General features: G+C 38.1%; 2 protein-coding genes across 6 annotated transcripts in view; one reads left to right on the forward strand and one right to left on the reverse strand.

The window, feature by feature from the left end:
• The window catches only part of LOC111870617 (nuclear mitotic apparatus protein 1), a 94,144-nt gene extending 80,378 nt beyond the window's left edge, over nucleotides 1–13,766 (forward strand). For both annotated transcript variants that reach the window (XM_033753924.1, XM_033753925.1), the window contains 3 exons: nucleotides 7,255–7,490; nucleotides 8,501–8,801; nucleotides 12,978–13,766. In XM_033753924.1, coding sequence (XP_033609815.1) covers nucleotides 7,255–7,490; nucleotides 8,501–8,801; nucleotides 12,978–13,160 — 720 coding nt within the window. In that variant the 3' untranslated portion in view covers nucleotides 13,161–13,766. The remainder of the gene's footprint in view (nucleotides 1–7,254; nucleotides 7,491–8,500; nucleotides 8,802–12,977) is intronic.
• Nucleotides 13,767–16,479: 2,713 nt separating this feature from the next.
• The window catches only part of LOC111870614 (irregular chiasm C-roughest protein), a 525,714-nt gene continuing 514,487 nt past the window's right edge, over nucleotides 16,480–27,706 (reverse strand). For all 4 annotated transcript variants that reach the window (XM_023863049.2, XM_023863048.2, XM_033753921.1 and 1 more), the window contains 4 exons: nucleotides 26,085–26,502; nucleotides 24,688–24,798; nucleotides 20,626–20,888; nucleotides 16,480–19,253 (listed from right to left, as the gene is read on the reverse strand). In XM_023863049.2, coding sequence (XP_023718817.1) covers nucleotides 18,879–19,253; nucleotides 20,626–20,888; nucleotides 24,688–24,798; nucleotides 26,085–26,502 — 1,167 coding nt within the window. In that variant the 3' untranslated portion in view covers nucleotides 16,480–18,878. The remainder of the gene's footprint in view (nucleotides 19,254–20,625; nucleotides 20,889–24,687; nucleotides 24,799–26,084; nucleotides 26,503–27,706) is intronic.

Genomic DNA, 27,706 nt, shown 5'->3' on the forward strand with positions numbered 1-27,706 from the left:
TTGAATGAATGAATGACTGTATAAGGGGTGGGCCTTCTCGCCCCTTGCACCGCGACCTGCGGTGATCTATTGTGCTTCAGACAGGTTATAGCATAGCTTTGTCTTGTGGGATTACTTTGATGAGTGTTGCTCTCATATATATTCTAACTTTATAATTATGTCTGTTTTTGTATTTACTTATTTATTTATTTGAACATTTGAATATAATTATATACTCATTTTTGTGACACTCATGCCATTTTTTATGGTGTATTTCACTCATACAGATTTTATCTATTTCTAAATGCTTATAGAGTAATATATAAGATATTTATTCATGCATTTTCCATGTATCCTTGTACAGGTACAACCCAGGATATGGAAATAGTCCATTTTACAATGTTCATGCAAAATTACATAAGTCTTACAGAAACAATCACCTACATCAATCAAATCATACAAATTATAATACAAAAAAAAAACCATTCCTGTTCTTATACAAAATTCCTAACAACAGTTGTGGTGGTGCTGCTGCTGCTGATGACAACAGCAACAATAATAATTTATATTACATTGCATGAGTAATTGTGAAATATTAATATCTTTAATTTCTACATATGTTATTCCATTGCATTGAATTAAAAATATAATACTTATTTCTGTTTCAGAACATAACATAACTAATTATACATCTGTGTATTCATACATGCATTTATCCTCCCATTCATCATTCTGACAATTTTGACCAAATTTCATTCATTGATGGACATACCAACCCAAATAATACTGGTAAATATCCAAAATTGTTTCTAAGGATTTTCCTTTTCATGACACCTGCTGTATAACTTGCCACATTCAATTATTATTGATCTCATACAAATTATATTAAGAAATCTCCATTGTAAATACATGTAATGAACAGTTGCCAGGCTTAGGGTGTATAACATGAGTTGTTTATCCAGTTGCAGGGTGAGGGATTAAAATATTTTTCAGAATAGAATCTAATCAAAGTTGGGTGAAGTTTTAGAAATGTGTTTACTGAAGTTTTTATGAAACACACTGATGCTCTCCCGTAAATAATACGTAGGCCAGTGTAGGGAGAAATAGCAGTAAAGTAAAAAGTTAAATGTAAAATATATTACCTGATGATGGCCAGGAAGGTTTGAAATATGCTGTAATATAGTTGTATATAGGTGTAATAATACAGACTATTGTGGTGACTAAACATAACAACAGTTAGCTCATTCTGAATTCTTGCTTGGCTTGCTTATTGACGCTGAAGCTAGAGTTACTATGACTCTCTGAAATGTTGGTGAACTTCTACCAAACTACATGACGTCATATCTCAGAAGATATTATTCTTCATACTGCTCACCATGAGTAGCTCAAATGCAAGATGTTTAGTTACTTAGTATTGGAAGCCTTTCAGTGAAAACTGCATAATATAGAGCGTCAGAAATGGGACTCTTCGCCAAGTATGATTAGAAAAATCAATTCAAGGTGGGTCAGATAGGCAGGGCGTGTACCACACATGGGGAGAAGCGGAATGTATACAGGATATTGGTGGGATAGCCAGAAGAAAAGAGAGAACTCGCAGGGTCATGGTAGAGATATTCGACCCTGCCTCCACATGGGTGATGGTCTGCAAAGTCAAAGTCACATTGAGACTGACGGTCAGTTGGTCAGTCAGTCAGTAAGCCTTGGTGTTGAACCCCATCTGGGGCTCATGACCAGATATTTATTACTGTTTGACAGTTACAGTGTTGTTTCTGTGGGGTGCCCTCTCTGATGAGAGGACAGGTCTGTTTTTTGTATATGCTGCTGGCCCTTGCCAGCACAGTCTTTCTCGGGTCTGAGTCCCTTGGGACTTGTGACCATATTTTACTGTCTCAGATTTGAGACTTCCCTTTTTGTTGCATCCTAGACTCACATGGTCACGGTGGAGGTATTCAACCCCACCTCCACACAGGTAGATGGTCTGTCAAAGTCACATTGCTTCATAATTTTTTTCCTTTAGCGCTACAGCCCCAATTTCGACCTTGGCCTACCTCTGTGTTTCACTTCGGTTTACTAGATTTTAAGACATTTGGTTAAAACTCCTTGGGCGTGTGATCAGCTTGTCGCAAGGCCTCCACCTGTACACAAACACAGAAAATGCACATACACAAACACCAAACATCCATGCCCTGAGTGGGATTTGAACCCACGATCCTGGCTTCTGAGCAAGCGAAGATAGTGTGTGCCTTAGACAAAATGATGGGTTCTAGTTTGGATGGTTGGATTTATTGGCACTTTGGTTACAACCCTCTTAATCACACTTAAATGCAGTAAATACAGTGCTATCGCTGATTTACTTTCCATTTCATCGTCGCACACACACACACACACACACGAAGATTCTCCGTCTTCACTAGTTGTCTCCTGGCAATGGATCTCAACGCAGAAACTAGAAGAGTCTTACTGAGTCACACATTCCAAATATTACACCTAATTAAGGTCTTCAAATCACACACTCCATTCTCATCCTTGTACTCGCAACTTTGTCACTGTCACTTAAGAACTGAACTTGTTGTATTTGTAACTGTCATTATATAGCCCCTGCATGGACCACACATAAAACACAGCTGATATTGTTGAAACGTGTTTACTGAATGATTGCATGGCAACGGTCGCAGCATGGACCCTGTACAAAGCCAGTCACATGATAGCTACCTGGCCAGTCCATTGGCATGCTGTCGCCTAGCAAGGAGCTATGAACATTCATCCTATTGTTGAGGGCGCTTACACGAGGAGATGTTTATCATGCCATTGCCTAGCTATACATGTTGCAATATATAATTTTGTTTTAGCAGTACCAAACCTCTGAATATGGCTGCTATAATGTTAATTAGTTAGTTGTTAGTGTGCAACACTTAATGTACTGTGTAATCTTCTTTTATAAACTGCTTATTTACTGAGGCACTGTAAGACAAAAATAGTTAGGAAGTTCGAGGCCTCAATGTTGCCAGCTTCATTTGTACGCAAAGTTTCAAGACTTTTATGTATTAAGACAACACTGGATACTAGGCAGGAAATTCAAATTATTTCCCGATGTACCAACAGCACAGTGGAATCCATATTTAATACATCTCAATTTAAGATTTCCTCACTTTAGCCCCAAAATCCGATGTTACTAAAATAAACCTGAAATGTGGCTTTAATTGCACATGGTAACATGGCAACATGGCATAGACATGGGATTAACTAAATAGGACAGACCACATGAAGAATAAAACAGTTTTAAATTTTATCAAATTATAAAAGGAATAGTATGGAACAGACAGATTCCAAAATGCTACAAAACAACCATCCTTGAAGTATTCTTTAAACTAATATTAATGTGCAATTCCAAAGTATGAGCATAACAAAGCGAAACAGAAGCAAAATCAAAGCAATGGATATGCAATACTAAGGAGAAGAAGGGACCAAAGGAGCGACATTTTTACACACACACACACACACACACACACATGCATACCCAAAAATGAGGTTAATTGAGAATTTAAGAGAGTGTGATGAAAATACAGTAAACTCTCGCTAATCCATATTAATTAGGGGGGGTGAGGTCACCCAGATTAAGCAATAATGTGGATTAGTAAAGCAAACTGTAGCCCTGAAAGACAAAAAACTTTGATCACAAATAAATGGAAAATTTAATGACATAAATAGTGCTGATGAAAATAAATAAAACATATCACTTTGGAGACTTTCCTTAAGAACTACACAATGACAGTATATTTATTCATTGATAGAACACTCCGAAGTTATAGTTGTTTTTGAACGTAATGCAGGTTTGAAGAAACTGTCAATTTTTGTGTGAAGTTACAAGTGACACCTGCCTTCCTAAATGTCATGTCTTTGAATTGAATTGAATTTATTTACATTCTGTAAATCCTAAGCAGGTTAGTACCTTTGGATACAGAACAAGTCAAAAGGTTACATACATAAGTACAGGCAATTTTAGCTTAAAAAATAATATAACTTAATTTTACATCATTCTCTATTTACATTGAAGTATTCATCTAAAGAGCAGAAGGAATGAGCATGTAGATAATTCTTTAACTCTGATTTAAACTTTTTAGTATCATTGCCCAAGTTTTTAATACTTTGTGGCAGATTGTTGAACACTTTTATGCCAGTAAAGTAGACTCCTTTTTGATATACTGATAAAGTTGATGAGGGTAGGTGGAAGTTATATTTTTGTCTAGTATTCATGTTATAGACATCAGAATTTAATTTGAATTTATCTTTGTTGTAAACAACAAATAGGAGAAGCGATAATATGTATTGCGATTGAAGCGGTAGAATTAATAGCATGCCACTAATGAATAATGACCACTGCAAACTAATTGAACGTTTTCAAATGCGTTGTCTCTAATTTTGAAATGAGCAATTTTTGCGATTCGAAAGTTGGCTATGCAGGAATACACTGGCTAATCGTTGACTCTGAGGCTGTTTGCAGCGGTCGTTGAACAACTAAGCAAGAAAAGTGGGTGGTTGTGGTGGTAGTAGGTACTAGAATGGGGTTAGGAATGCCGGGTTTGGTTTATGTTATTATTCCTTTTCTGTTCGCAGTTGGATTAGTGCGTAAATTTCGCGAATATCAATGGGGATACTGCAAGAGCAAATCTTCACTAAATGGGAAGGTTTTCATCGTCACAGGTGCCAATTCAGGAATTGGAAAGGAAACCGTGCGTGAATTAGCACGTAGGAAGGCGCGTGTTATAATGGCATGCCGTGATTTGAAAAATGCGAAGAATGCGATCGAAGAAATTCGGCGTGATGTTTCTTCTGGAGAATTAGTGAGTTTGTATTTCAGCCGGTGTTTTACTGTCGACCCAGTCAATTAGTTGCCTGAATACGAAATACAAAATTGAGATCAGTACTTAGTGGCACAAATGGTACCGGGAACACCTTAATGTGCAGTATACGTATGTGTTTTAACCCAAAAAAGAATGGTATGTTGGATAATAATCCAATCTGTGATGTTTAACAATACGGAGAGAGCCAAGTAGACAACACGTAAACTAATCTGAAAGATATGACGGCGTCGAGTTATTTTTTTTATTGCGTATGTATTAAATACGGTAGTTCAAAATTCTAATTGTGAAGCTAATAAGAGGTTTTGTAGAGGTATGTGAGACTCCAAAATAATGTTTTCAGATCAATTTTGTCAGAATCTATAATAAATTTTTATAATATTTAGGATCATTTTATTTTTGCCATTGTGCTTGGCCAGTTAGTACTCTGAAATGTTGTGAGAATAATAATTGCTAGTATGTCCAACTTGTACTAATAAATCATACGCAAGCTTCAGAATAAGAGCCACAGTTTTATTACGACTGAATTAAACTGCAAACTGTGCGGTGACAGAAAAATGCTAATTACTACATAAATCTTGTTTTTTAGTATTATAATCTGCTCTTCAGTTTTTACTTGAGCAGACACTCCTCCTTAGGAAACTGTTGGTTCTTCAGTCCCTGCTTTGCATATGCAAGTTTTTTTAATTGTCCTCTCTTCAGTTAAAAGCTGTGCTACTAGGTGCACTTATGCTGTTTGAAGGGGTATTGACTTTACAACCAAAACTGTTGCTCATAATTAAACTTTATAGTGAGACTTCCATTAGGCTGTTGAGTAAGCATGTAAATAAATAAGAAATTTAATAGGAGTTAATTGTTTTATATTATCATTATAATCAGTGCATTACTACTCTGGGGTGGTGTGCCATGTTTAGGCTGTGCTTATGTTGTGATAGCCTAGTCTTGTGAGTTCAGCACCTAGAATGGTTGTGAGCTGGGATATTTGGTTGCTGTGTTCACAGACATTTTATGGTAAATAGAAATTCATTGGGTGTTCTGGGGCTTGTGCCTCTGTTTCAGTTTGATTTGTCTCCCAGTTTATAGATATTCTGTATGCCTTCTGAGCCAATGGTGGATTCACCACATACAAGGATGCCACCTGTCTTGTCAGAAAGGGCATTAGTTTTCTCTGATATTTGACAGTGATAAATATGAGGTGCTTAGTGTCCACTTGGATACAGTCTGTCTTAACGGGGTCTGCACAGTGAACCTCATGAATACTTTTTTGGATGCAGTTCATAAACTTAGTGAGGATGTCGCTTATCTTAAAAATAGCAATGCCATTCTTAAGTTGCAAATTAATACATTACAAGAAAAGGTTGATCGTCATCCTTGGAAACCAGGAGACGAGTCTCAGGGATCATTGTCCTCCAGAGTCAGTCCATAGGCAAACACAGAAGTTGATTACACAACTAAAGGGGCCCCTTATCAGAATATACCAGAAGTTGTGGTGAGGCTGCTCATTCTTGATCTTTGGCCTACTGGTTGTTGTATCACTCTCTTTTGTGGCATACTTATGCCTGATTGGGTGTACTCCTTGAGTACTCCTGTTAAACGCATCGAAGATGAAACCAAATCTGTTGCTACATCAAGGCCCATCAACTCTTAACAGTCAGTCCTGCTGGTACTAAAGAGGTACATGGCCCAAGTGCTTCACTTATTCATTCAGTATGTGAGGCTTCAGTTTTCCCGGAAATGTGGATCATCCTGCCATGTATGGTAAAAGTGCTTTTGGTAGGATTGATATTTTGTATTAGAATATTATGAGTCTTAATACCAGGGTGTTCTAATTTTATAACTGTGTCCATGATCAACATTACATAATTATTTGCATTACAAAGACATGGCTGAACAATTCTGTTTGTAATCATGTCTTTCCCAGTGTGTACTCAGTTTCTCGTGCTGATAGGGATTGTTCTAATTGTACTGGTGTCTTGCGGCGATGAAACTCTTATTGCCGTTCACCAGTCTGTTGCCAGGCTCAAACATAGATTCAGCCTTGAACTTTAGAATAAATATATATGGATTTAAATTTTTGTCCTTAACTACTCAGTTTACTTATTGGTAATCACTGTTCTTTGCCTAATACTGATACCAAGACGATTAAACAAGATTTGAATTATTTGGAGGATATTTTGAACCCTCAGTTATGTTATGTTGCTGTTTTGGGGGATTTTAGTGTTCCCAGTTAGTAATGGGCTAATGACTTTTCCAAAGTAAACTCCTATTAGTATAAACAAATCAGAGGTGACATTCATAATGCTGCTTGCAATTTGAACCCTCTACAGTACAACTCCACTGCTAAGCTTGGTCCATACAACATTGTTTCTGCAAACATAGTTCAGTTTGATCAATCAGTTTACTCGTTTCTTTTCAGATTCCCATGCTTCTTGATCTGGAGTCACTGGAGTCTGTAAGAAGATTTGCTAAAGAAGTTCTCAGGGATTTCCCTAATATTAATGTATTAATCAATAATGCAGGAGTGTCTGTACCTGTCTGTCAGCATAGAAAGACCAAAGATGGCTATGAAATTAATTTTGGTGTTAATCACCTGGGTCATTTTCTGCTGACAAATCTGTTGCTTCCACGATTGAAAGACTCAACATCAAGCAGGTAAACTTTAAGTACATCTTTCAGAGGAATTTAGAGAGCATAAGAGTTATGTCTCATTATGCGAATTCTGTCTCAAAATAGGCCAGGCTACCTTCTCACAGTTCACAGACTCATTCTTCACTATAATCATTTTGGCATCATGTATTTTTTCTCTCAGTGAAAGTAGTACTTTATAATGTGGAAACGGACATCAGTCAGTATATGTGATTTATCTTGTGGTCAAAAACAGAAAAATATATTACAAAGCAGAAATTTGTACTGTATTTTATTATTCATTTGGTATTGATCAGAGAGAGAGTAAACAGTAGTGGTCAGAGAGTGAAAGAACAGTTGTACGAAATTAATCATACTTTTAAGAGGAGATTGTTGCAGTACTTCCCAGAGCTCTGTAAAGGTAAAGTTTTCTCTGTGCTTAAGCATCATGCCATGATGATGTATGTGGTAGAGGAGGTAAAACTTGATACATTCATAATATCAAACCGTCGTAAGTTTACATGTTGGCTGTGAAAGAAAGTGTAATCCATTTTGACCAAGAAATGTTGCCAGACACTTTGCTGATGAAAATGCAGCATATTATGAAATAAAAACAGTGGATAAAATAACCTGTCAGATGGTTTCACATTTTTTGACTTACCTTCCCTATTTTAAGAGATTTGGGGCTTATTGTAGAATAATTTCTATGTATGTATGCATGCATGTGTTTAGATGTATCTAATACATAATGACAGAAATTTGCACCAAGATCACAAAGTTGTATAATTGAATATTGATTTATAAATTTGTTCGTTTTTCTATACAGATGAAAGTGTTTAAAGCAAAAGTACCTTTCATAGTGTCTTGTAATTGAATGAAATTCAGTATATTATAATACACGTCTGGTTTTATGTGTAGATAGCAAAGTACAAAAATTGCTTTATTTATGAGTTTATGATACAATGTCTATAAGCTCGGCTTGAGCTGGAGTGTATGGTTTCTTGCATTAATGAAGTGCCTTCCTTATTCATTTCTAGAATTGTTATTGTATCCTCTATGCTACATGAAAGAGGAACAATAGATTTTGACAACCTGAATGGTGAAAAAGGATTTGCTGGAGCTGGACGGCGTATGAACCCAGCCTACTGTAATTCTAAACTGGCGAATATGTTGTTTAACATTGAACTGTCAAAGAGGATAGAAGGCACTGGTGTGGATTCTTTTGCATTGTGTCCAGGATTTGTGTACAAAAACCTTTTTAGGTACTCAAATGTGAAGTGGTACCACTATATACTTTTCTTGCCCGTTGCATTGTTTTTCATGCGGACACCATCCCAGGTATGATGATTATTATTGTTGATTGTAATAGTGGTGATGGTAGCTGAATCTTACCTCTCCTGTCCCCCCTGTCAGCATATATTTTCCATCACACACAGAATCTGACACTGTAGCATATCTTTGATTGTGTGTGTCTGTATTCCTTTGTTACTCGTACATTGTTAAGTGATAGTTGTTTTACAAAACTTGTGTCACCAGAGGACACCCCACATTCACGCCTTGAATTTTATCATCTTGGAGTAGGGGATTTTAAATCCTCCGATACTGTGAGGCTGATAGCTGAATTTATCACTGTGGTAACAACATTTTAGGTGGGTCCCTTGTCACCTCAGCAAAGCGCACCCTCAGGTTGCAGATGGAGGAGACAGCCTCGAGATAAGGAGGGTAGCTGCATATATATTGAATAAGCAGTCACAAAGAGCCAACAAGGGGTGGTCCTCCAGCTTGGGGGTTGGGCCTGGGACTAACAACTCCTCAGCTTAAAAATAAGCTTGTTATGAAAGATGGACAAGAAACCTCGGACCTGGATGGATTCATTGGATAAATGACCTAAACCAAAGGAAATGGATATGAGATTTGGTGCTTGGAATGTATAGGGCAGATTTGCTTAGGGTAGTGGTGGAAGAATTTTAAATATTTGGATCGAAGAGAGATGAAGTGACAGGAAGTTGGAGAAAACTGCATAATGAGGAACTTCATAACTTTTACTCTTCTCCAAGTATAATTAGAATGATAAAGTCAAGGAGGATGAGATAGCCAGGGCATGTAGCACGAATGAGGAGAAGAAGAATATGTAAAGGATATTTGTGGGAAAGCCACAGGAAAAGATACCAATAGGAAGACCAATATTGGACAATATTAGAATGGATCTTGGAGAGATAGGATGGGATGGTATGGATTGGATTGATCTGGCATACTTCAGCTACAATGAATACATGGAAATTATTCCACAGCGACGAATTGAATACCAACAGATTGTTGCATGGGAATATCCATAATAATGGATGAAACCAAACACTTACAGGGTATTCTGTATTGAGTAATGCTAGCATTTCCTAAGCAACGGATTGTTCGTTGCATAATAGTGGATGAAATTAACCCTTTGATAAGGTATTCCCTATTCCATCTGAACGCTGGATATACTATAAGAGTGTAGCTCTGATGAGAGTTCAGTATCACAAGAGATTCTGAGTGAAATTACAGCTTGTAAATCACAGTAGAGATTCTGAGTTTTTTACTCATAGTTTTGGATTCGACTCTAGCGAGATAGAAGCAGGTTGTGCTCAGACTTCAGAGTTCCAGAGTGTACTAACGGTGTATTGGCGCTCTAAGTGAATATTGTTTTGCATGTGTAAAAGTGAGCGTCCAATAAATATTTGCTAAATCCCAGACCTGCGTGAATTTATTTGTCGCATTACATAGGAAACATGCAATAGTGGTGTCAGAAATGGGATTGGACTTAAACATGCAAACAGCCGACACATTAAAATATATAATTACTAATGTATAGTTTCAGAGGCCTTGTGACGAGCTGATCACCCGCCCAAGGAGTCCTACCGAATGTGTAAGATCTAGAAAAACCGAAGTGAACGGAGAAGTTCATTGAGGTAGGCCTAGGCCCACTGGGGCTGTAGAGTCAAGAAAAGTTTCTCTGTTCTGTGTGTATTAGTGGGGTGCATACTTAATGAGAAGTGTGTGCAAGGGGTGTGAACTTGAGTCATATGACTGAGGATAGGGTCCAATTACTTATTTCCGTGAACCTGCATATTCCAGCCAGGCAATTGTCATTTTCTCAAGTTCTGCTCCATGCAGTATTCAGGATTGTTAGAACCGAATTTTGGCATCTTTAGAATTGTGCTCCATACAGAAAAACGTAAGGATTATCTTTTTTTGTGCTCTAGAAGAGTGTACAAAGGAACTGGTTCCTTTTGAAGGGTGTGTGGGACAGAAAAATATGATTTTGATAAGAATGTGTAGAGCTACCACAGTAAAGAAATGAGAGAGGCTGAGTGGATAGTAGATAAAAATGAGAAATAACAAAAACGCAACTGTTGATGACAGCAGTATGTGAAGAATAATATAATGCCATTAGGGTCCGTCAGACCAAAAATTATGAGGTGGGGTTGTTATATCATACCTTCCTTGTACAGGTAGCATAGTTGTATAGGTGTTAATGCTTAAATTGTGCCAGTTACTAACTTTGATACCTGGGAAGAGGACACAAAGAGAACAACAACATTCCATATGAAGTCTAGTGTACAAAATGTGAATTTAGTGTTTATGCACCAAATTTACTGCGGGGCACACAGTAGTGTAGTTAGTTGAGGCACTGTGCTACAAGCTGGAAGGTTTTGGGTTCGATTCCCAATAAGGCCATTGGATTTTTTCAGTTTACCTAATCCTTCCAGCTGCACAAGGGCTCTGGGCTCGATTCAGCCACTAACAGAAATGAGTACCAGGAATCTTCCTGGGGTGTAAAGGGTGGCTGGAGTGTAAGGCTGACACCTCACCACCATCTGTGAGCTGATTGTCTAGAAAATGTGGGAGCCTCGACATCTCACAATCCTATGGGCCTCCATGAGGGATAGCTTTACCTTTTACCTTTACTCATTTTACTTTTTCTCATAGTTAGGCACATGCAAGTGAAGCCTCAGGCTGGTTCATCGTTCAAGGGCATGCCATAGCTCAAGGACTTAGTTGCTGGCTCCTCACCATAGTGGCCCAGGTTCAGTCCCAGGTCAGCTCATGTGGATTTTGTAATGCACAAAGTAACACTGGGGCAGGTTTTCCACGAGTGCATCAGTTTTGTACTGCCCATTCCTTTTCCTCCAGATACTTGATTTATCTCATGCATCATCTAGAATTTGTACAGTGAACTATTTATAGCCTAAATACCAAGGGGGAGAGAAAAAAATACAAGTGTAGTCAGACACAACTCCCAGCTATTGTTGCCATGCTAGTTGTGGTATCTTTGAACAGAATTTTAGTGCTATGCTACTTAGGATGGAATCAGTGGTTATACTTGATTCCTCATCTGGAGTGTAAGACATATACCTCAGGGTTTAAACATGGAATATTTCGTAGAAATGGTAGGAAATTAGGGGCTGCTTGTTTGCTTCTGTAATTCTTCACACATCTGAAGCACCTACAGTGAATTGGTTTTAGTACCTTGAACACTTTACCTCGGAGATCAGAGTCCTGTATTAGGTTTTGTAAGCAGATTTAGTATACACAATGCTTAGATTCATCCCTCCACATCACATGTGTTTACAGTTAGACATCTCGGTTTAAGCTTTGATTAATAATGTGCTTCTTTTCCATTGCTACTAATACTACAGTGAGCCTTCCATGGGCTGCAGCATCTAATGGGGGCTTTGTAGCTTGGTTGACCAGCCCGAACTACCAGTCCTATGTAACATTTGAATGGCCATTTAGGATTTGAAATCACCCACATTTGTACTAGCATATGACTAGTCCATCTGTTAAGCATATGGTTAGCAAGTCAGGATTTGAACTCAGGCTGTCCAGGTACACATTACTTGCAGAAAGTAATTTTCTTCATTATGTCCAATGTAACCATTTATACTCCTACAAAGTGTCTTAATATTTGAATTTATCTTAATCTTAATTTAATCTTAAATCTACAAGTCAGATTTATATGAATAATGTGACTCAAGAGATTGACTTCACATAACTTAAGCAGTTGCAAATTTAATGTCGTTATTTGTACGTTGGTATCTCATTGCTGAACTAAAGCACTACAAACTGAAATTCGGAAAAATTGTGTATCACTTTGTTATTGAATTAAGTTTTTACAAAGCTTTAAACATTTATCTTAGTGGTAAGTATAATAATACTGTCCTTTGGAAATATTTCCTTTATTTTTGTATAATTGCACACGGTGAAAATTAATTTTGGTTTTCAGTATTTTTAAAACTGTCTGATGTAGGTTTCATAAAACATTGCATCTTCCTGATGGGGATTTACTTCTGACATATGAAAACACTCATTTCAAAATCTTCTAGCTGTAATGGCACTGCCATTCTGCCTAAGCCAGTTGGACTCCCTGATAAACTGAACAGTCACTTTCCAACCTCATTTGCGGTGTTGTAATTTAAAGACTGTGTTATTAAAATACAAACGAAACACTAACCTCATTTAAATTGATTCTTTCAGGGAGCACAAACAACGCTTTATTGTGCCACATCAGAAGAGCTAGAAGGAAAATCAGGGCTTTTCTTTCGTAATTGTAATTTTTATGGACCAAAAATGGAATTTGATCCTGCTGTTGCCAAGAAACTGTGGGAAGTTAGTGAGAATATGGTTGGTTTGAATAATGACAAAAGTGAGACAATGTAAAATGGTTTGGACTAATTTTATTCAGTTGTAAGCGTACCTTTTTGGGCTTTTAGGTATGGAAATATCTTAAAAGATGTTTCTGTTTCATTTTATCCATTGGAAACATCACATTGAATATAGAAGAATGATTCACAATAAGCTGAAATTCAGTTGGAATGAACAAATTCAGCAGAGAACTTACTGAAGGTATGACGTGCATGAAGTTGAACTATGACACCCTCATCTCTTTTTCCTTGCTGTCTGATCCTTTTCCAGTTCATTCATCTGAAATGTATTTGTTTTCAGGCAGTCAGTATAAATATACTATAAATATACCTACCATTGAAGTGATGTCTTTGTATTACTCTGGAGCGTATAATGTGCTTCCATTCACATCTTACTGTGATCAATATTTCTTAGGGTCTGGGTGATTTGCTTTTTATTGGTAACCATAAAATATTTCAAAAGTTCAGAATATGCTGTTTTTTGTGTGTGGGGTTTAGGTCTAGTTTAAAGTATCTTCAGATTTTAAACAGCAAGTTGACATATTTTCTTTAATGTGACGTTTGAAATGGTATGATATAGGTTAAGACAAAAGGTAAAGCCATCCCTGAAACAGGCTGTGGAGGCCCATATTTTTGTGAGATGTCCAGGCAACAGATGGCAATGAGGTTGTGGGCCTTATGCGCCAGCCGCCCTTTAGCCCCAGGAAGATTTGTGGTATTGGTGACAGGCTGATTCGACCCCAGGGCCATAATGTGGCTGGAAAGGTTTAGGTCAGTTGAAAAATCTGATCTCATCGGGAATCGAACTTGAGACCTTCCAGCTTCTAGCATAGTACCTCAACCAACTGCTACCGTGTGCCCAAATGGTATGATATAGATAAAGATAAAGTTTCCCCTTTAATTAATTGAGCACCACCCCATAAGGATGTATATGGAGTAGAAGAATTACCTGAGCGCTAGATGGAGGTAGATGATTAGCTTTATGCCTAAGCAGCTTTGCTCCCCAGGAAAAACGGGCTACAGTACCGGTTGGTGGGTGAGCCCCAGAATTGATGTGGCCACAGTGGGAAAGAGAAATCTCTGTCCCTGCCTAGTCACTATACTATACTTTAATTAATATTGTTCTGACATTTATTGTATAACAGAACGTTTGAGATCACACGGAGTTTGTACTTTCAAGAAACTGACTTTTGGGTACTTTTAATGAAATGTGTATTTTGGAAATCACTGCCGTTTACATAGTCACTGAGTTTCAAAAAGTGATGCACTGTAATGCAAATAATAATAGAAACATTGTACAAAAAGAAAGCTAGACAGCATATGTGTAATCTTTATGTACAATGTGTATAGATTTAATAATCACTTTCTTGTTGTAGGATATTTAGACATTAAAGAAAATATGTAAAAATATTTTGTGTCATTTTTTAACCTTTTATTCTTCTCCGTGAATTTATATCAAGGGTTCTTGAACTAGGAACTACCAATGAAATTAAATTACAAACTTATATTGAGTTCTGATATATGCTGTACTTAATTCTCCAGTGTTCACTCATTTTTGGCCATCAGAATATGTTGTGGTTAGTATGCGGAATATAAAAGGTAGAATTTAGGAAGGTATCAGCTACTACCATTCCATCCATGCTTTGTTTATGTCATGAAACAGAATAACATTTTAATGCTGCTTTCAGTGGAGAACATTTTATTATATGCTGGAGGAAATGTTTTGGTTGTTGTTCTGTGTAAAATATTAATTTCATATAATTTGGTTAGACCCTGTCATATGGGTATGATAATGAAATATTTCTGAATGAAATAGAAATGCAGACAACCCACAGAATATGTTTTTTAGAAATTCATACTGCTTTTATAGTTTGTGAGGCCCCCCCTTTTTTTGTGATAACTCTGCTAGCTGCAAGAAGTTCTTGGGTAGGAGCCAGGGTTCAAGTTTTGCAACACAGAGAAACCTTAGATGCAGTTGTCTTCAAAATGCTGTCCATCAGCAGCTGTGTTCAGAACATTTCTGGAAGCCAGCATGTGACCTGCAACACCATCTTTAAGGTAGTTGAACCTATGCTGCACCCTTGAAGTGGCAGGACTTCACTGGTTGTTCATCCTTAGAAAGAAGTCAAAAAAATTGCATGTTTCAAATTGTGAGAGTGCAGTGTGTGAGAAAGTCCTGTGCTAGTGAGATGCTGCTGTGCAGGCACTCAGGCTCTTGTTGACTAGCAGAATAAGGAACACACTTGCAGTGCACAGTACTTCACCTGCAGCACTGTGGCTTACGGGTAAGTTTCATCTTCCAGAGATAGTCCTGATCATTATATGCTGCACTGATGAGAACACCAATGATCTTCAAGCATATATCACATCGCTACTGTGTCAGAATTCATGATACACTATACTAGAAGTTGTGGGGCATCTCCACACCTTGAGAATAGTGTGGCAACTACCCATCAACATTTTGGCTCTCTTGCAACTGCCTTTATCATATGATGGCAATCAGCTCTAGCCCCTGTCTCTCACTGTCCTTTTTTCATGATGTTGCAGGCTATTTGCTACCCTGTTTGTCTTCCAAAAAATCGTTACTTTCCTTGAATTTGTGATGCTACTCATACATCTTGAATAGGGACGTAACTTTCTTCATGGTGCACTTTCTGAGGCATTTATGTCACAGGCAAAAGTAGACATTAGCCCATGGTTCAGAAAGATCAGTTTCTCAACTTTAAAACCTTCCATTCAGTCTTCTGCTCTTTGGGTTCTTTCATGCTTGTTATCTGATTCCCTCAGTTTGAAAGTGTCACTGCAAGCATAGATGAATTGCATACATGCATCTTTAATTCATGCCACAAAATACATATATCCATAGCAAACCTGGATTGCACTCAATCAAATATCCTGATTCCTTAATCACATCAGGATGGCAAGTCCAGGAATTGAACTAGGACTGCCTGGCTACACTGTTAGAGGAACGGTAGGATAGTTGTGTGAGATCCTAGGTTTTCATGGTAGTGAAAATTTAGATTATGACCATCTGGGTTATGACAGTGTAATTCTGTAGGTGGTTATCAGCATTTCAGAGGAACCTGCTACCTCCATCTCCTGGGGGTGGCAGAAGTAACAGGTTCATCATAAACGTTGGTTTCAATGTGTGAGAGTACATGATGTCATAACCCAGAAGACTGCAATCTAAAGAGGATCATAGCCAGTAAATTGTAAGAATGTAACTGCAGATTTGTGTGATGTAATTATTCTAATTTGTCTTCATTTGTTTGCATTGTATTGAGGGATTGGTAGTTCATAATACATTTCATAAAATTGATCTTTCTCAGTCACAAAAATCTGATATTGCTTTATTAGGAAAGTTTCCTTTTTTGAAATCCAAAAGTGTGTAAGAAAATGACGATGTTGAGCGAATTGCGATAGAAACGGAAGAAGACTCTACACACATTGGAATGAATCAGGGCCGTAGGCAATCTTTTTATCTTTTTTCTTCCAGATGCTTAGATATACATCTAAATAATAACAATTTGACATTTGCCATATGACACTCAGCACTGGTAGCATTCCTAAGTGCCACATTGCATACTAGCAGGAGAACATACTTTTAAGTATGCGGCAACTTACTGTAGAACTTCGTAAAACATCCAAACAGTCTAGTGCTTGAAAGAAATATCTTCAATGGGAATTTACATTACATAATTATGAGACATTAAAAGAGATCGCTGGCAGCTTCTTTTCATCAGTTCAATGACTTTGTAGTCAAACTTGCATTATGTTCAACTTATTAAAATGTACACAATCTTGGCAAATATATATATATATATAGCTATATAAAAACAATTAGGCCCAGACACTCATCAATATCACTCAGTACTAAGGCAGGCTTCACTCAACATCAAACGTAACTTAAATTTATGTTCGTTGGTGCACACTGCACGGTCTTTCAATATTCACCACATAGTTCAGAATGAATACACTCTGCTGTGATAGTACATTGTCTTATAGCATCACCACTCACTACTTTTAAACAATAGGCATTTGTATGGTTGGTTGTTTACAGGCCTGTTTATAAAGTTTGTTACTGGGAAGGGTTGGGATGGTTGCTTCATCCATAAAATCAGGCATATGATGAAGTAATGATGCTTTTATATCATTTAGACCATCTATGTTGGGAAATGAGATCACGGAAACTGTACTATAGATCAGTATGGGGAGAAAAGTATTTATTTGTGCTATCTGTATGTTCCTTACTGAAAGTAATGTTTAAATGTAAGGAAGATGATAATATAAAAATTAATTTCTGCGTTTAAATTCTCTGTGCCACAGAGATATTACATCTCAGATTTTGTTATCTTCTTGTCTCCTACTGGAAATGAATAATTAATAACATGGAACACATTACCATTTGTAAATATTTAAAAACCTCCTCATTAACATCCCACAAGTTCATTGTCAGTATTATCAGTGCTTAATATAGCACTTTGATTCAGTGCAGTATGAGACCGTTAAATACAGAGAGACCCAGTAACAATGGAAAATGCCTGAGTATTATGTCAACAATACAGATGCCAAACAAAGACTGAACCAACACGGAACTGGCCCGGGCGGCAGCGCAACAATATTATATCTTAGTGGTTGGACATTAGCAGAAGGGACGGGTTTTTACTACAGTCAACTTGGTAGCTGCCTGCCAACTACAATATAAAAATACCAACCGTAAGTTAAGAACATGATGCAATGAAACTATCACACCTTGACACTGGACATTTTGAGAAGATAGGGCTGCACAAGACTCCTCCCTTCCCTACAGCCCTGGCATGAATTGACATGGAGTATAAAGTCAACTAAAGCCATCTGGCATCTAGTATAACAGACCAGTCTAAAATGAACATCGATTTTGTAAAAATTCTGTCCAAAAGCTGAGTCATTTAGGCCTGATTTGTTTTGAATTTCTCACTTTTTTGTAACATCAAATAGTGAATTTTTGGAACACAAAACATTCCAAAAAGACAGATTTCTTTAGCAAATACATTGAAAGTAGTTTTAATCACAGTTAAGATATAATCTTTTCATGATAAGGGAACGTTCAGCAGCAGTTGGAAGAAAGTAGAGCAATGAAAGCCACTTAAGTTTATACATTAACAAAACTGGATGAGCATGCACAAGTCGTTGGGTTTGCGTTGTTCAAGTCTTCCGTGGCAGTTCCTTCATGGCCACTCAGTAGGGAATCCATCCCCTGGTAAGGACACTGCACAACATTTCTGGATCTCTTCTAAGCCTATGCCACCCCAGTTGAAATGTGAAACCAGCTTCTGTAAGCCAGTTTTTAATTTGACTAGTCTGTTGTTCACCATCTTTCATGGAAAGAAAATGCAGGACCCAAAATTTGCGTCGGTTGTCCACTTCATGCTGCAAGGCTTGTCTTCACACAAGTGGTGAATTAAGCAATGTCTTTGGTATGTTATGTGACCTATGCACTGATCAAAACTGGAAGCTCTGGTGATTGTAGTATCCCACTAATTGCTTAAATATAACGGAAATATCCTCATAAGGCTTCCAACTCTTCACTATACACGCACTTATGAAAAGCTAAATTCTTATGGGTATGTACAGATGAGCTTCAGATTGCTTCAACTTCTTTTAATCCCTCTAGTGTATTTACCCTGGAAGTTATATTAGTGTATACGGCATTGCTACAGAGAACACCTTTTGGGCAGAAGTATCCTGGCAATTATTATACATGCGTGGCAAGAGTTCCCCGTTTCATGGTTGCTGGCTGTGAGGTGGGCACAATGTATTGTGATGTTGGAGAATTGGGTAGCCTGGCCACTTGTGGGACAGCCCCATTCCTAGTTGCTGCAGAGTACGGTGGGGGTGCAGGTGTGCCAATGGCATGCGTTGGAGCTGGTGGCAATGATGTGTTGGGATTTCGCAAGTATGGGTTTCCATACACTGCAGAATAACGTGGGTCTATGCTTGGTACCCCTGTTACACTTGCCACACTTGTCACAGCTGACAGCGATTCTCGGCTGCTTTCAATGGGTGGTGGTGGGTTGTAGTCTCGTGTATAGTCCACATAGGGCACATAACCATTATTGTTTTGTCCATCCTGCAAACATAGGCATAAGATCTTTAATACGGAATACTAGTTTCATTTCATTAGGATCGTAACCAGTGGCAGGGCATTCATGTTAACCATTTAGCTTGATTACCTTGTTGAAAAATTAAATAAAAATGTCACTTTGATATTTCAGTGGTACTACACATACTGATAGGAGAAACAGATAGACCATATGCTTGTTACCATTTTCCTGAAGCTTATGTTGGTGGAGGCCCAATTAGAAGAGGCTTGGGAGGAGGGTGTGAATGACATTCCAAGCTTCTGCAAGCTTCTTTTAGCCAAATGGAAGGTGTTAACATACTTCAGGTGGTTGGTGCTCACAGAGCACGCAACTAACAGAAGCAAACAGACAAGAAAGGGATGACGAATCATGTATTTGTACCCAATAATATCATGATATTCTTCAAGATTTTGACAGTTTCTTTTTGAAAGGATATTCAGGGGTACTACTGCAAGCAGAAGAACTTTTTGAAATTATGCAAGTTGAAGAATTTCGGATTATTTTAAGAGAAGCTTTGAAAAGTTTGATCAGAAAATGAGAGCTGCTCATAGGGAGATACAGAACACTCAAAATTTCTATCTAGGAGACCATGAATGTCAATGAATAATAATGATTGATATACTTCTTACTGCCATCTGTACTGTAGTATGACATATTATTACAGGACCGTTGGCCAACCGATTCCCTGAAATTCTCAAATGAAAGTCTGTTTCACTTCTGGACTCTGGGAACTTTATAAACACTGCTCTGGAAATTTTCCAACTACTGTTAATGAGTCGTTACTGAAATAATACGGCTAGTATTATGATTCCATCTGAAAGGTGAACTTTCATTACTTATTTGTTGGAATAAAAAGTAATATTTTTGGCCTCAAATATCATATTGTTTATAATCTTAGTATGTTATTACTAGAAGTAAAAAATGATCTTCCTTGTTATTAAAGGTTACTGCAACCAGCGCGTCTGTGAGCAGACATTTTCTGCTCTGAAGAAGGTCCATACTTAACCTGCACCGGATTCAGTTTCAGGTCACTAGGCTATCAATAATGACAACTGAGGTGAAACTTCTGTAAGACATAGAAAACAGAACTTCTGCAACTGTGATAAATATTTTCAATGAAAAACAATTGTATGGAACACATACAAGTGCAATAAAGTTAAAGACAAGCTCAGTTGCTTGCCATTTTTAACTAGTTTATATTTCGTTCCCCTTTGGCCTTAATTAATTTTTAGGTAAAAATTGCATAGTTGTCTATATTCAACTGACAGAGTTTTCGTGACCTTCCTCAGTCTCAGAATTTGGCGAACACTTTTGAAATGTCAAGTTCCACCACTAATAACAAAGACATTTGTTACTTACTTTGGGAGGAAATACAGGATCTGTAAACTCTGCTGAGTATCGGTATATGTGCTCTCCACCATTGACCGGCATAGGTACAGGCCCTGCAAGAGGTACTCCAACTCTTGTAACAACGCTTTCACTTCCAGTCTCTGAATCAGGTCCATACTCAAGTTCACAGTGGACATTGCTTACGGATGAGCCAGTCCGTAACTCCATCTTCAAGTCTGAGATGTTGGAGGACCTGTCCGATTCTTTGCATTGTTTCTCTGCTTCCCTGCAGTCTGTGAAAGCACTCAGAATGAAAACCTAACTACAAATTTATATTCATTTATTGTTACTGATGTGTTCATCGCCGATAATTCAGCAACTCAGGTGAAGTTTCAAAATTATGCTTTGTGGTTAATACAGGGTTACTATAAATGATTCATTCGTTTTTAAAACGGTATATTTTCCAAAGTATTACACATACAAAATGATTGATATACAAAAAGAACCATAAACTCACGAAGTTTGTATTATATGCACCAGTTGGCAGCACGAGTTCAGTTCCTTTACAAAATGGCGACATTGCAAGAAAAGAGTTTTTGTTTGTTGAAATATGCGAGATGTTTGTCTGTTATAGCAGTGCAACGCGCATTCAAAAGAGAGTAAGGAAAAGAACCGCCATGTAAATAAAGCATTTTGCAGTGGTTTTGGCAGTGTTCGTCGCTACATAAACAATGAACTTCGGCATCGCTGGATTGGGCCTGTTGGTTAGGATGCGGTAGCTCTGTTCACTTGGCCCCCCAGATCACCTGATCTAACGCCTTGTGACTTCTTCCTTTGGGGGTACATTAAGGATCGTGTTTACATACCCCCCACTGCCAAGAACACTAGTAGAGCTGAGGGAATGCATCGATGCTGCAGTGATGACCATTGACAGGATGATGCTACAAAATGTGTGGAACGAGCTCGACTACAGCCTGGACGTGTGTGGTGTGACCCAAGGGGCATACATAGAACATTTGTAGAGTGTGAAGCAAACGTGGTGAGTTTACGGTTCTTTTTATATATCAATCATGTTTGTTAGCGTTTTAAAAACGAATGAATCATTTATAGTAGCGTGTATAACAAATAGGCTACAGTAGTTAATGAAGATGGCTGTATACACTAATGTGTAACACAGGTAGAGAAAACCCGTGCTAATCTGATTACAGTTAATCTGGATGTTGGACAATCCGGATCAAAATATGAAAAATGAAAAATGCTGTTCAGAGTTGAGCACATACTTTAAAACAGTGTTTCTCAAACGCTGGACCGCAGCCCGATACCTGGCCCTTCTCTTGTAGGAAAAAAAGAATTTACCGGATCACGGTCTGACAAAGGTTGAGAACCACTGCTTTAAAAGACACAGGACATTAAGGAAGACAGATGAGTCACTTGTCTGTTCAGACAAAACTTGACAGTTTCTTCAAATCTGCATTATTATGTTGAAAACAAGTACAACTTCTGGGTCAATGAATAAGTATACTGTCTTTTTATAGATTTCAAATAAAGGCTTAAAGTGATTTTCTTATTTACTTCATCAGCACTACCTATATCATAACATTATCCATTTATTTGTGTTCTAAATTTTGTGTCTCTTAGGGCTACCTTCTGCTTCACTAATCCAGATTATTGCTTAATCTGGATGACCTCCTACCAGTTCATCTGGATTAGCAAGGGTTGTGGTACTAATTATATACAGGGAATTGACAAAATAATAGAATCACTAAGAAACTGAGGAGCAGAATTTGTTTGTGTAGGCTACATTGAAGCGACTTCAGTTGGAAACAGGAATGTTCTTCTGTTTGTTTACAATCTGTGTAGTGCCCATGTCAATGCATTAGTGATTGTGTTGAGAGTGACATTCCATGCAAAAGAGTTCCCTACATCATGAGGAGTTTATGTTTGGAGAATACCCAAGGAAGCCTACGGTCTGGACTGCCTGGTTCCTCCGGGGGGGGGTTCTGTCATGCTTTGGGAAACAACATCATGGTATAGCATTCTGTTGGTACCATTATTACCCTTCTTGGCCAAATTACTGCAAGGAAGTACATGGACAAGTTGGGTAACAAAGAGCATCCCATGGTCCAGACATTGTTTCTGAGCAATGATGCAGTTTTCTTTTCCAAGATGACAGAGCCCCCATTCACACAGCTGGAACTGTTCGGTGAGGGTTTGAAGAGCATGAAGGTGAACTTCAGCACCTTCCCTGGCCAGCCCAGTTACCAGTTTGAACGTCACTAAACCAATCTGATCAGCTTTGAGACTAGCGTGAGGAACAGACTCCCACCTCTGGCATCTCTAAAGCAACTTGAAGATGCTCCTTGAAGAAGAATGGTACAAAATTCCGCTAGAGACTGTTCAAAACTTGTACGAGTCCATTCCAAGAAAGATTTATGTTTGTATTGAAGGCAGAAGATGGCCCAATGCCATATTAATAAAGAATTGTGTACAGCATCTGTAGTGTTTCCATCATTCTGTTGAACCCCTGTATTTCTGATTATGGAACTCAGAGATTTATTACCATGTTCTCAATTGCCCAATAATGTAAGCCCACCTCATCTTCTAGTACCATTTGCTTTAACCCCGCGTTAGTAAGGTGGGGTGTCACAGACCCCCAAAGATTTTAATTTGACTGTAACTTTTTAAGATCATGTGGCAGTGAGTCGTGCCTCACTGTAGCTTCCCCTCCCATAACCCGCTACTAGATGCCATAGACGTCAGGCTTTTGCGTGCAAGCAAGTTTAGTGTACAGACATGTAAATTGTGCCGGGGTCCACCAGACCCCACCTTACAAAAAGTGTGACTATATTTGCTTCCGAAAGTTAAGTTGTTTTCATGTATATTCCATTAAAATATTATCGTTACTGCTGTGTCTTCTATATTTTTACATACCAACTGTAAGCAAATACATTTTCATAAATATTTAGAGTGTGTTTTGAGAATAATATTTTTTTTTACCCAATAAGTTGAAATAGAAAGAAAACAAGTAAATTATGCCGAAAATAAGTGTTCAAAAGACTGATATGAGTGAAATAAAGTCTGTGTTTGAACTTTTATATTTATGTGGTTTTTATAAGTCTAGTCACCAGAATCCGGATTATCTATGGGCCACGGATGGTACTGATGTTGACTATTTAGAAGCACAATGTCACTTGTTTGTTTCCGTTTTCTTCTTAGATGTGTGCGATTTGACGACTGAAGTACTAGAACTGAAGGAAGATCTTAGGACAAATTGGCTCCAATTAGAGACATTTTTGATAAGTTCAATGATGTATGTGAGTCTGTATATTCTTTAGGAGAAAACGTAACGATTCATGAAAAGTTAGAAGCGTTTCGTGGATGATGCAGTTTCCGGCAGTACATTCGAAGCAAAACGGCAAAGTATGGCCTGAAAGTATTTGCTTTGGTTGATGCCAAGTACTTGTATACTTCTAATTTGGAAGTTTGCATTTGCACACAATCTGAAGGCCCATACAAAGTTTCAAACACACCTTCTGAAGTTGATACAAGGATGATTGCACCTATATATGGAACAGGTCACAATGTGAGTTTAGATAATTGGTTCATAAGTTACCCATTGGCCAAATCCTTATTAGTAGATCATAAGCTAACTATGGTGGAAACAATGAAGAAAAATAAAAGAGAACTGTCACCTGAGTTCATCAATACCAAGCGAAGAAGCCCAGTGACTACCATTTCTGGTTTTCAACCCAATATCACCATAGCTTCATTTGTGCCAAAAACAAAACAAAAATGTTGTCATGATTTTCACATTACAGTATGATGATAATGTAGATGAGAGGACATCTAAGCTGGAAAACATTCTGTTTTACAACAAAACCAAAGGTGGATTTGATGCAGTCAATGGAATGTCTGTGGTCTGTTGGACCCCACCTTACCACTTTTGTTACGTATTGCCATTTCACCAGCGCTGGGTTAATGCAGGTTATTGGTTCTGGTCACTTACCTCAGCCAGAAAAATCCAGCCCATGCTTCATATGACTTATTGTAAATATTAAATAAACAGATATGCAGATAATGCAAGTTCTTTACCTTCTGGTTTCTTTTCTCTCCTCTGGCAAAGAATTATCACCATGGCAATAGCTATGATGACTATTACCCCTCCAATAACACCTGTTAGGATCATGAGTAGAGGAAAAGTTTCTGTAAAGAAAGAGGTCAGTCACTTGCTACGAAACATCAAGCCCTTTCTTTGATTATTAACTAAAAAATTTCAGAGTATAATCTTTCCAATGGAATTTAATCAATTGAAAATATCAAAGCAAAGCATATTTTTTCTGGGAGGGAGTTCCACTGGTTTTCATTTTTGGATTCAGGTTTACAGGCTCACACCTTTGGATCCGTATATTGACACAAGTCTAGCATTGTCCCTGCCTTATATATATGATGGCTGCCCATGGATTGATGTGTGCTATATGTGCTGTCAATAAATATCTAAACTTCGACCAACTGTCATACAGCTGTTTCTTCTTCAATTTGACATCAAATGGAGGATCCAAACGTTTGTATTTGATACAACTGAATGTTCATCTTGAACACAAACTCTTTCAAATGTGAAATGGCCAAAAACACTCTCCTGAAAAGAGCATATAATTTTCAGCAGTATTTTCAATGAAAGCTGAAATGAGTATCACATAATTGTATTCTTAACAAATAATATTTCGTAAGATTTGAGGTTTTCACGGCGGTGACTATGAAGAAAGCAGTCTTCTGGGATGTGGCACCGTGTATATGTGGTGTTAACCGACGTTTCGGGGGAATCTATCGCCTCAATCTTCAGGGTAGAAGGGAAAATAAGAAAATCCGCAAGCAAAGAGACCGTGAGAACCGGTACAAGCAGACAAGCAGTATGCTTGGAGGCAGTACGTTCCTCCTAAACGTCGGTTAACGCCACATCTACACGGTGCCACATCCCAGAAGATGGCTTTCTTCAAATAATATTTCTATCATTCTTGCGTCCCTCAAATATATTCTGCCACGAACTTATTATTTAACAAAATGTCGGACTGTGCGGAGTATTAATGAAACAGAAGCAAAATAATGTGTGACTCTGACAGTATAGTATCAGCTTTGAGCTACAGTTGGTTTGTGTCTGCAATAAATAGTTCGAGAACAACAGGAAGAATGCATTTGTAAAATACACGCAATCTGAATTAGAATACAACTTAAACCTTTGTTTAGACTGTAATTATGAATGCAGTGTATCCTCATCCACTGCGAATTTGGAGCAAAATGAATTGCCGTGCACCATTCCATTTTCATTTCTGATTGATGCATGTGTCGGAGAAAATTAGAAGAGGGGTAAATTTTTTTAAAGTTGCCTTGATATCACTTTTCCAGTTCCTGATGTCGTACGCAGTTCAAAAGAACACTGCCTTCGAATTAAGCGCAACTTAGCCATTTCTGGGGGCTGCTATAATAACGCTTACTCTGAGGTTTGAGGTTGATCTCTACCACATCGCTTCCATATGGGTTTGTGACAGAGCAGTTGTAAGCTCCAAAATGCTGTTGCTGTGACTCTCGAATCACAAGTGTGCTCTTGATTCCTTCGGGCAAGGGGTCCTCTAGGATTGTATAATCCTTGTCATCGGCATCCACCTCATTGCCCTTGTAGGTCCACATGACGTGCTCTGGTTTCGGGATGGAGAAAGCCACACATTCAAGGCGCACGTTGTCGCCCTGAATGCCGAACTGCGTCCTGTGGCTGACGATGGATGGCGGTCCCTTAAGGTAAATGGCTGCTTCAGCCCCCACCTCGGGGAAGCCCATTACGCTAGCTTTGCAATAGTACCGCCCTGCAGTGTTGGCATCCACGTCCAGCGTCAAGTTTGCAGATGTGCCAACCACCTGGAAGCAGAAAGAGTGGCAGCTAATATGTGTTCACACAATGGAGACCACTAGCAGGCATGTACAGTATTTTGTCTTGATTATTTCTTCAATACACCAAATTCATTTATTGCAGTACGTGACAACAGCAAGAAAACCAGTTACAGGAAAGAACTGGAAAGGATGCAAGATATTAAAGAAAGAATTCCGAGCAGAAATTACATACCTACTTCCTTATTGTGTAAATTTCTAGTCATACATGTCTATTACTCTTATTATTCTTACTTTATTTTAGTTTTGTTTATTCTCTTTGAGTTTAGTACTAATTACCGATATGTACATACAGACTCTGTCTATGGGAAATTTGCCACACATAACCTATCTTCGCACCATCGCCATGTTTGTAACTATTTACTTACAACCAAAATGCCATACATACAGTGTAGGTATATTTGCGATTTATCCCCGTACTGGATTTTACATGCGTTTCTTCATTAGTTACTGGTAACAAACCGAAAGTTAGAAACAATTTCGCACGGCCACCATGTTATTATTTTAGATCTGAAAAGAACAATAAAAGTTCTCGAAGATCTATTACCTTACATCATATGTGGATCCTGTATTAAGTGTCGTTCGTGTTATCACTGGTTGTACGAAATCAGATGTGCAGCGGTGGGGTAGCATAACGTTCGTACCACGTTCTGCGAAAATAAGTCACTTGGTTCAAAAGTCGATGATCTCATACTCTCGCTTTCATTTTCAATAAGAAAAGTAGGCAAAGTTACTGAAAAATCCGCACAAATACTGACAAATAAGGAGTACAGAAAACATGAGAACAGTGTCAAAATGTATAAACTAAAGTTCAAGGTAGTCCGGACAAAAGTTAAACATTAAATAATTAGTCACGAAACGAGTGAAGAATGCCAGAGAGTAAAATACAGACCTCGTTGAAGATACCACTGTTCCTAAGCAACAGAAATGTATTTACTTAAGGAGCTGACCGGCATCAAGTGATTGGGCATTACATAAAGAGTACTTCATATTAAACTGCCACAGACTAGCTGAGCCTGGAACGGATGAGATACAAACACAACGATGAAAACAGATTCGAAAAGAATGTATTGATTTCTGGTCTCTATAAGGCGTTTTGCGTGTGATGTCGAACGGTAGGATGATAAATGGAGGATGAACTGAGAAGGATATGGAAGGAAACTGTCGTGGCCTG

The sequence above is a fragment of the Cryptotermes secundus genome, unplaced genomic scaffold (assembly GCF_002891405.2).
Source record: "Cryptotermes secundus unplaced genomic scaffold, Csec_1.0 scaffold363, whole genome shotgun sequence".
Taxonomy (NCBI): domain Eukaryota; kingdom Metazoa; phylum Arthropoda; class Insecta; order Blattodea; family Kalotermitidae; genus Cryptotermes; species Cryptotermes secundus.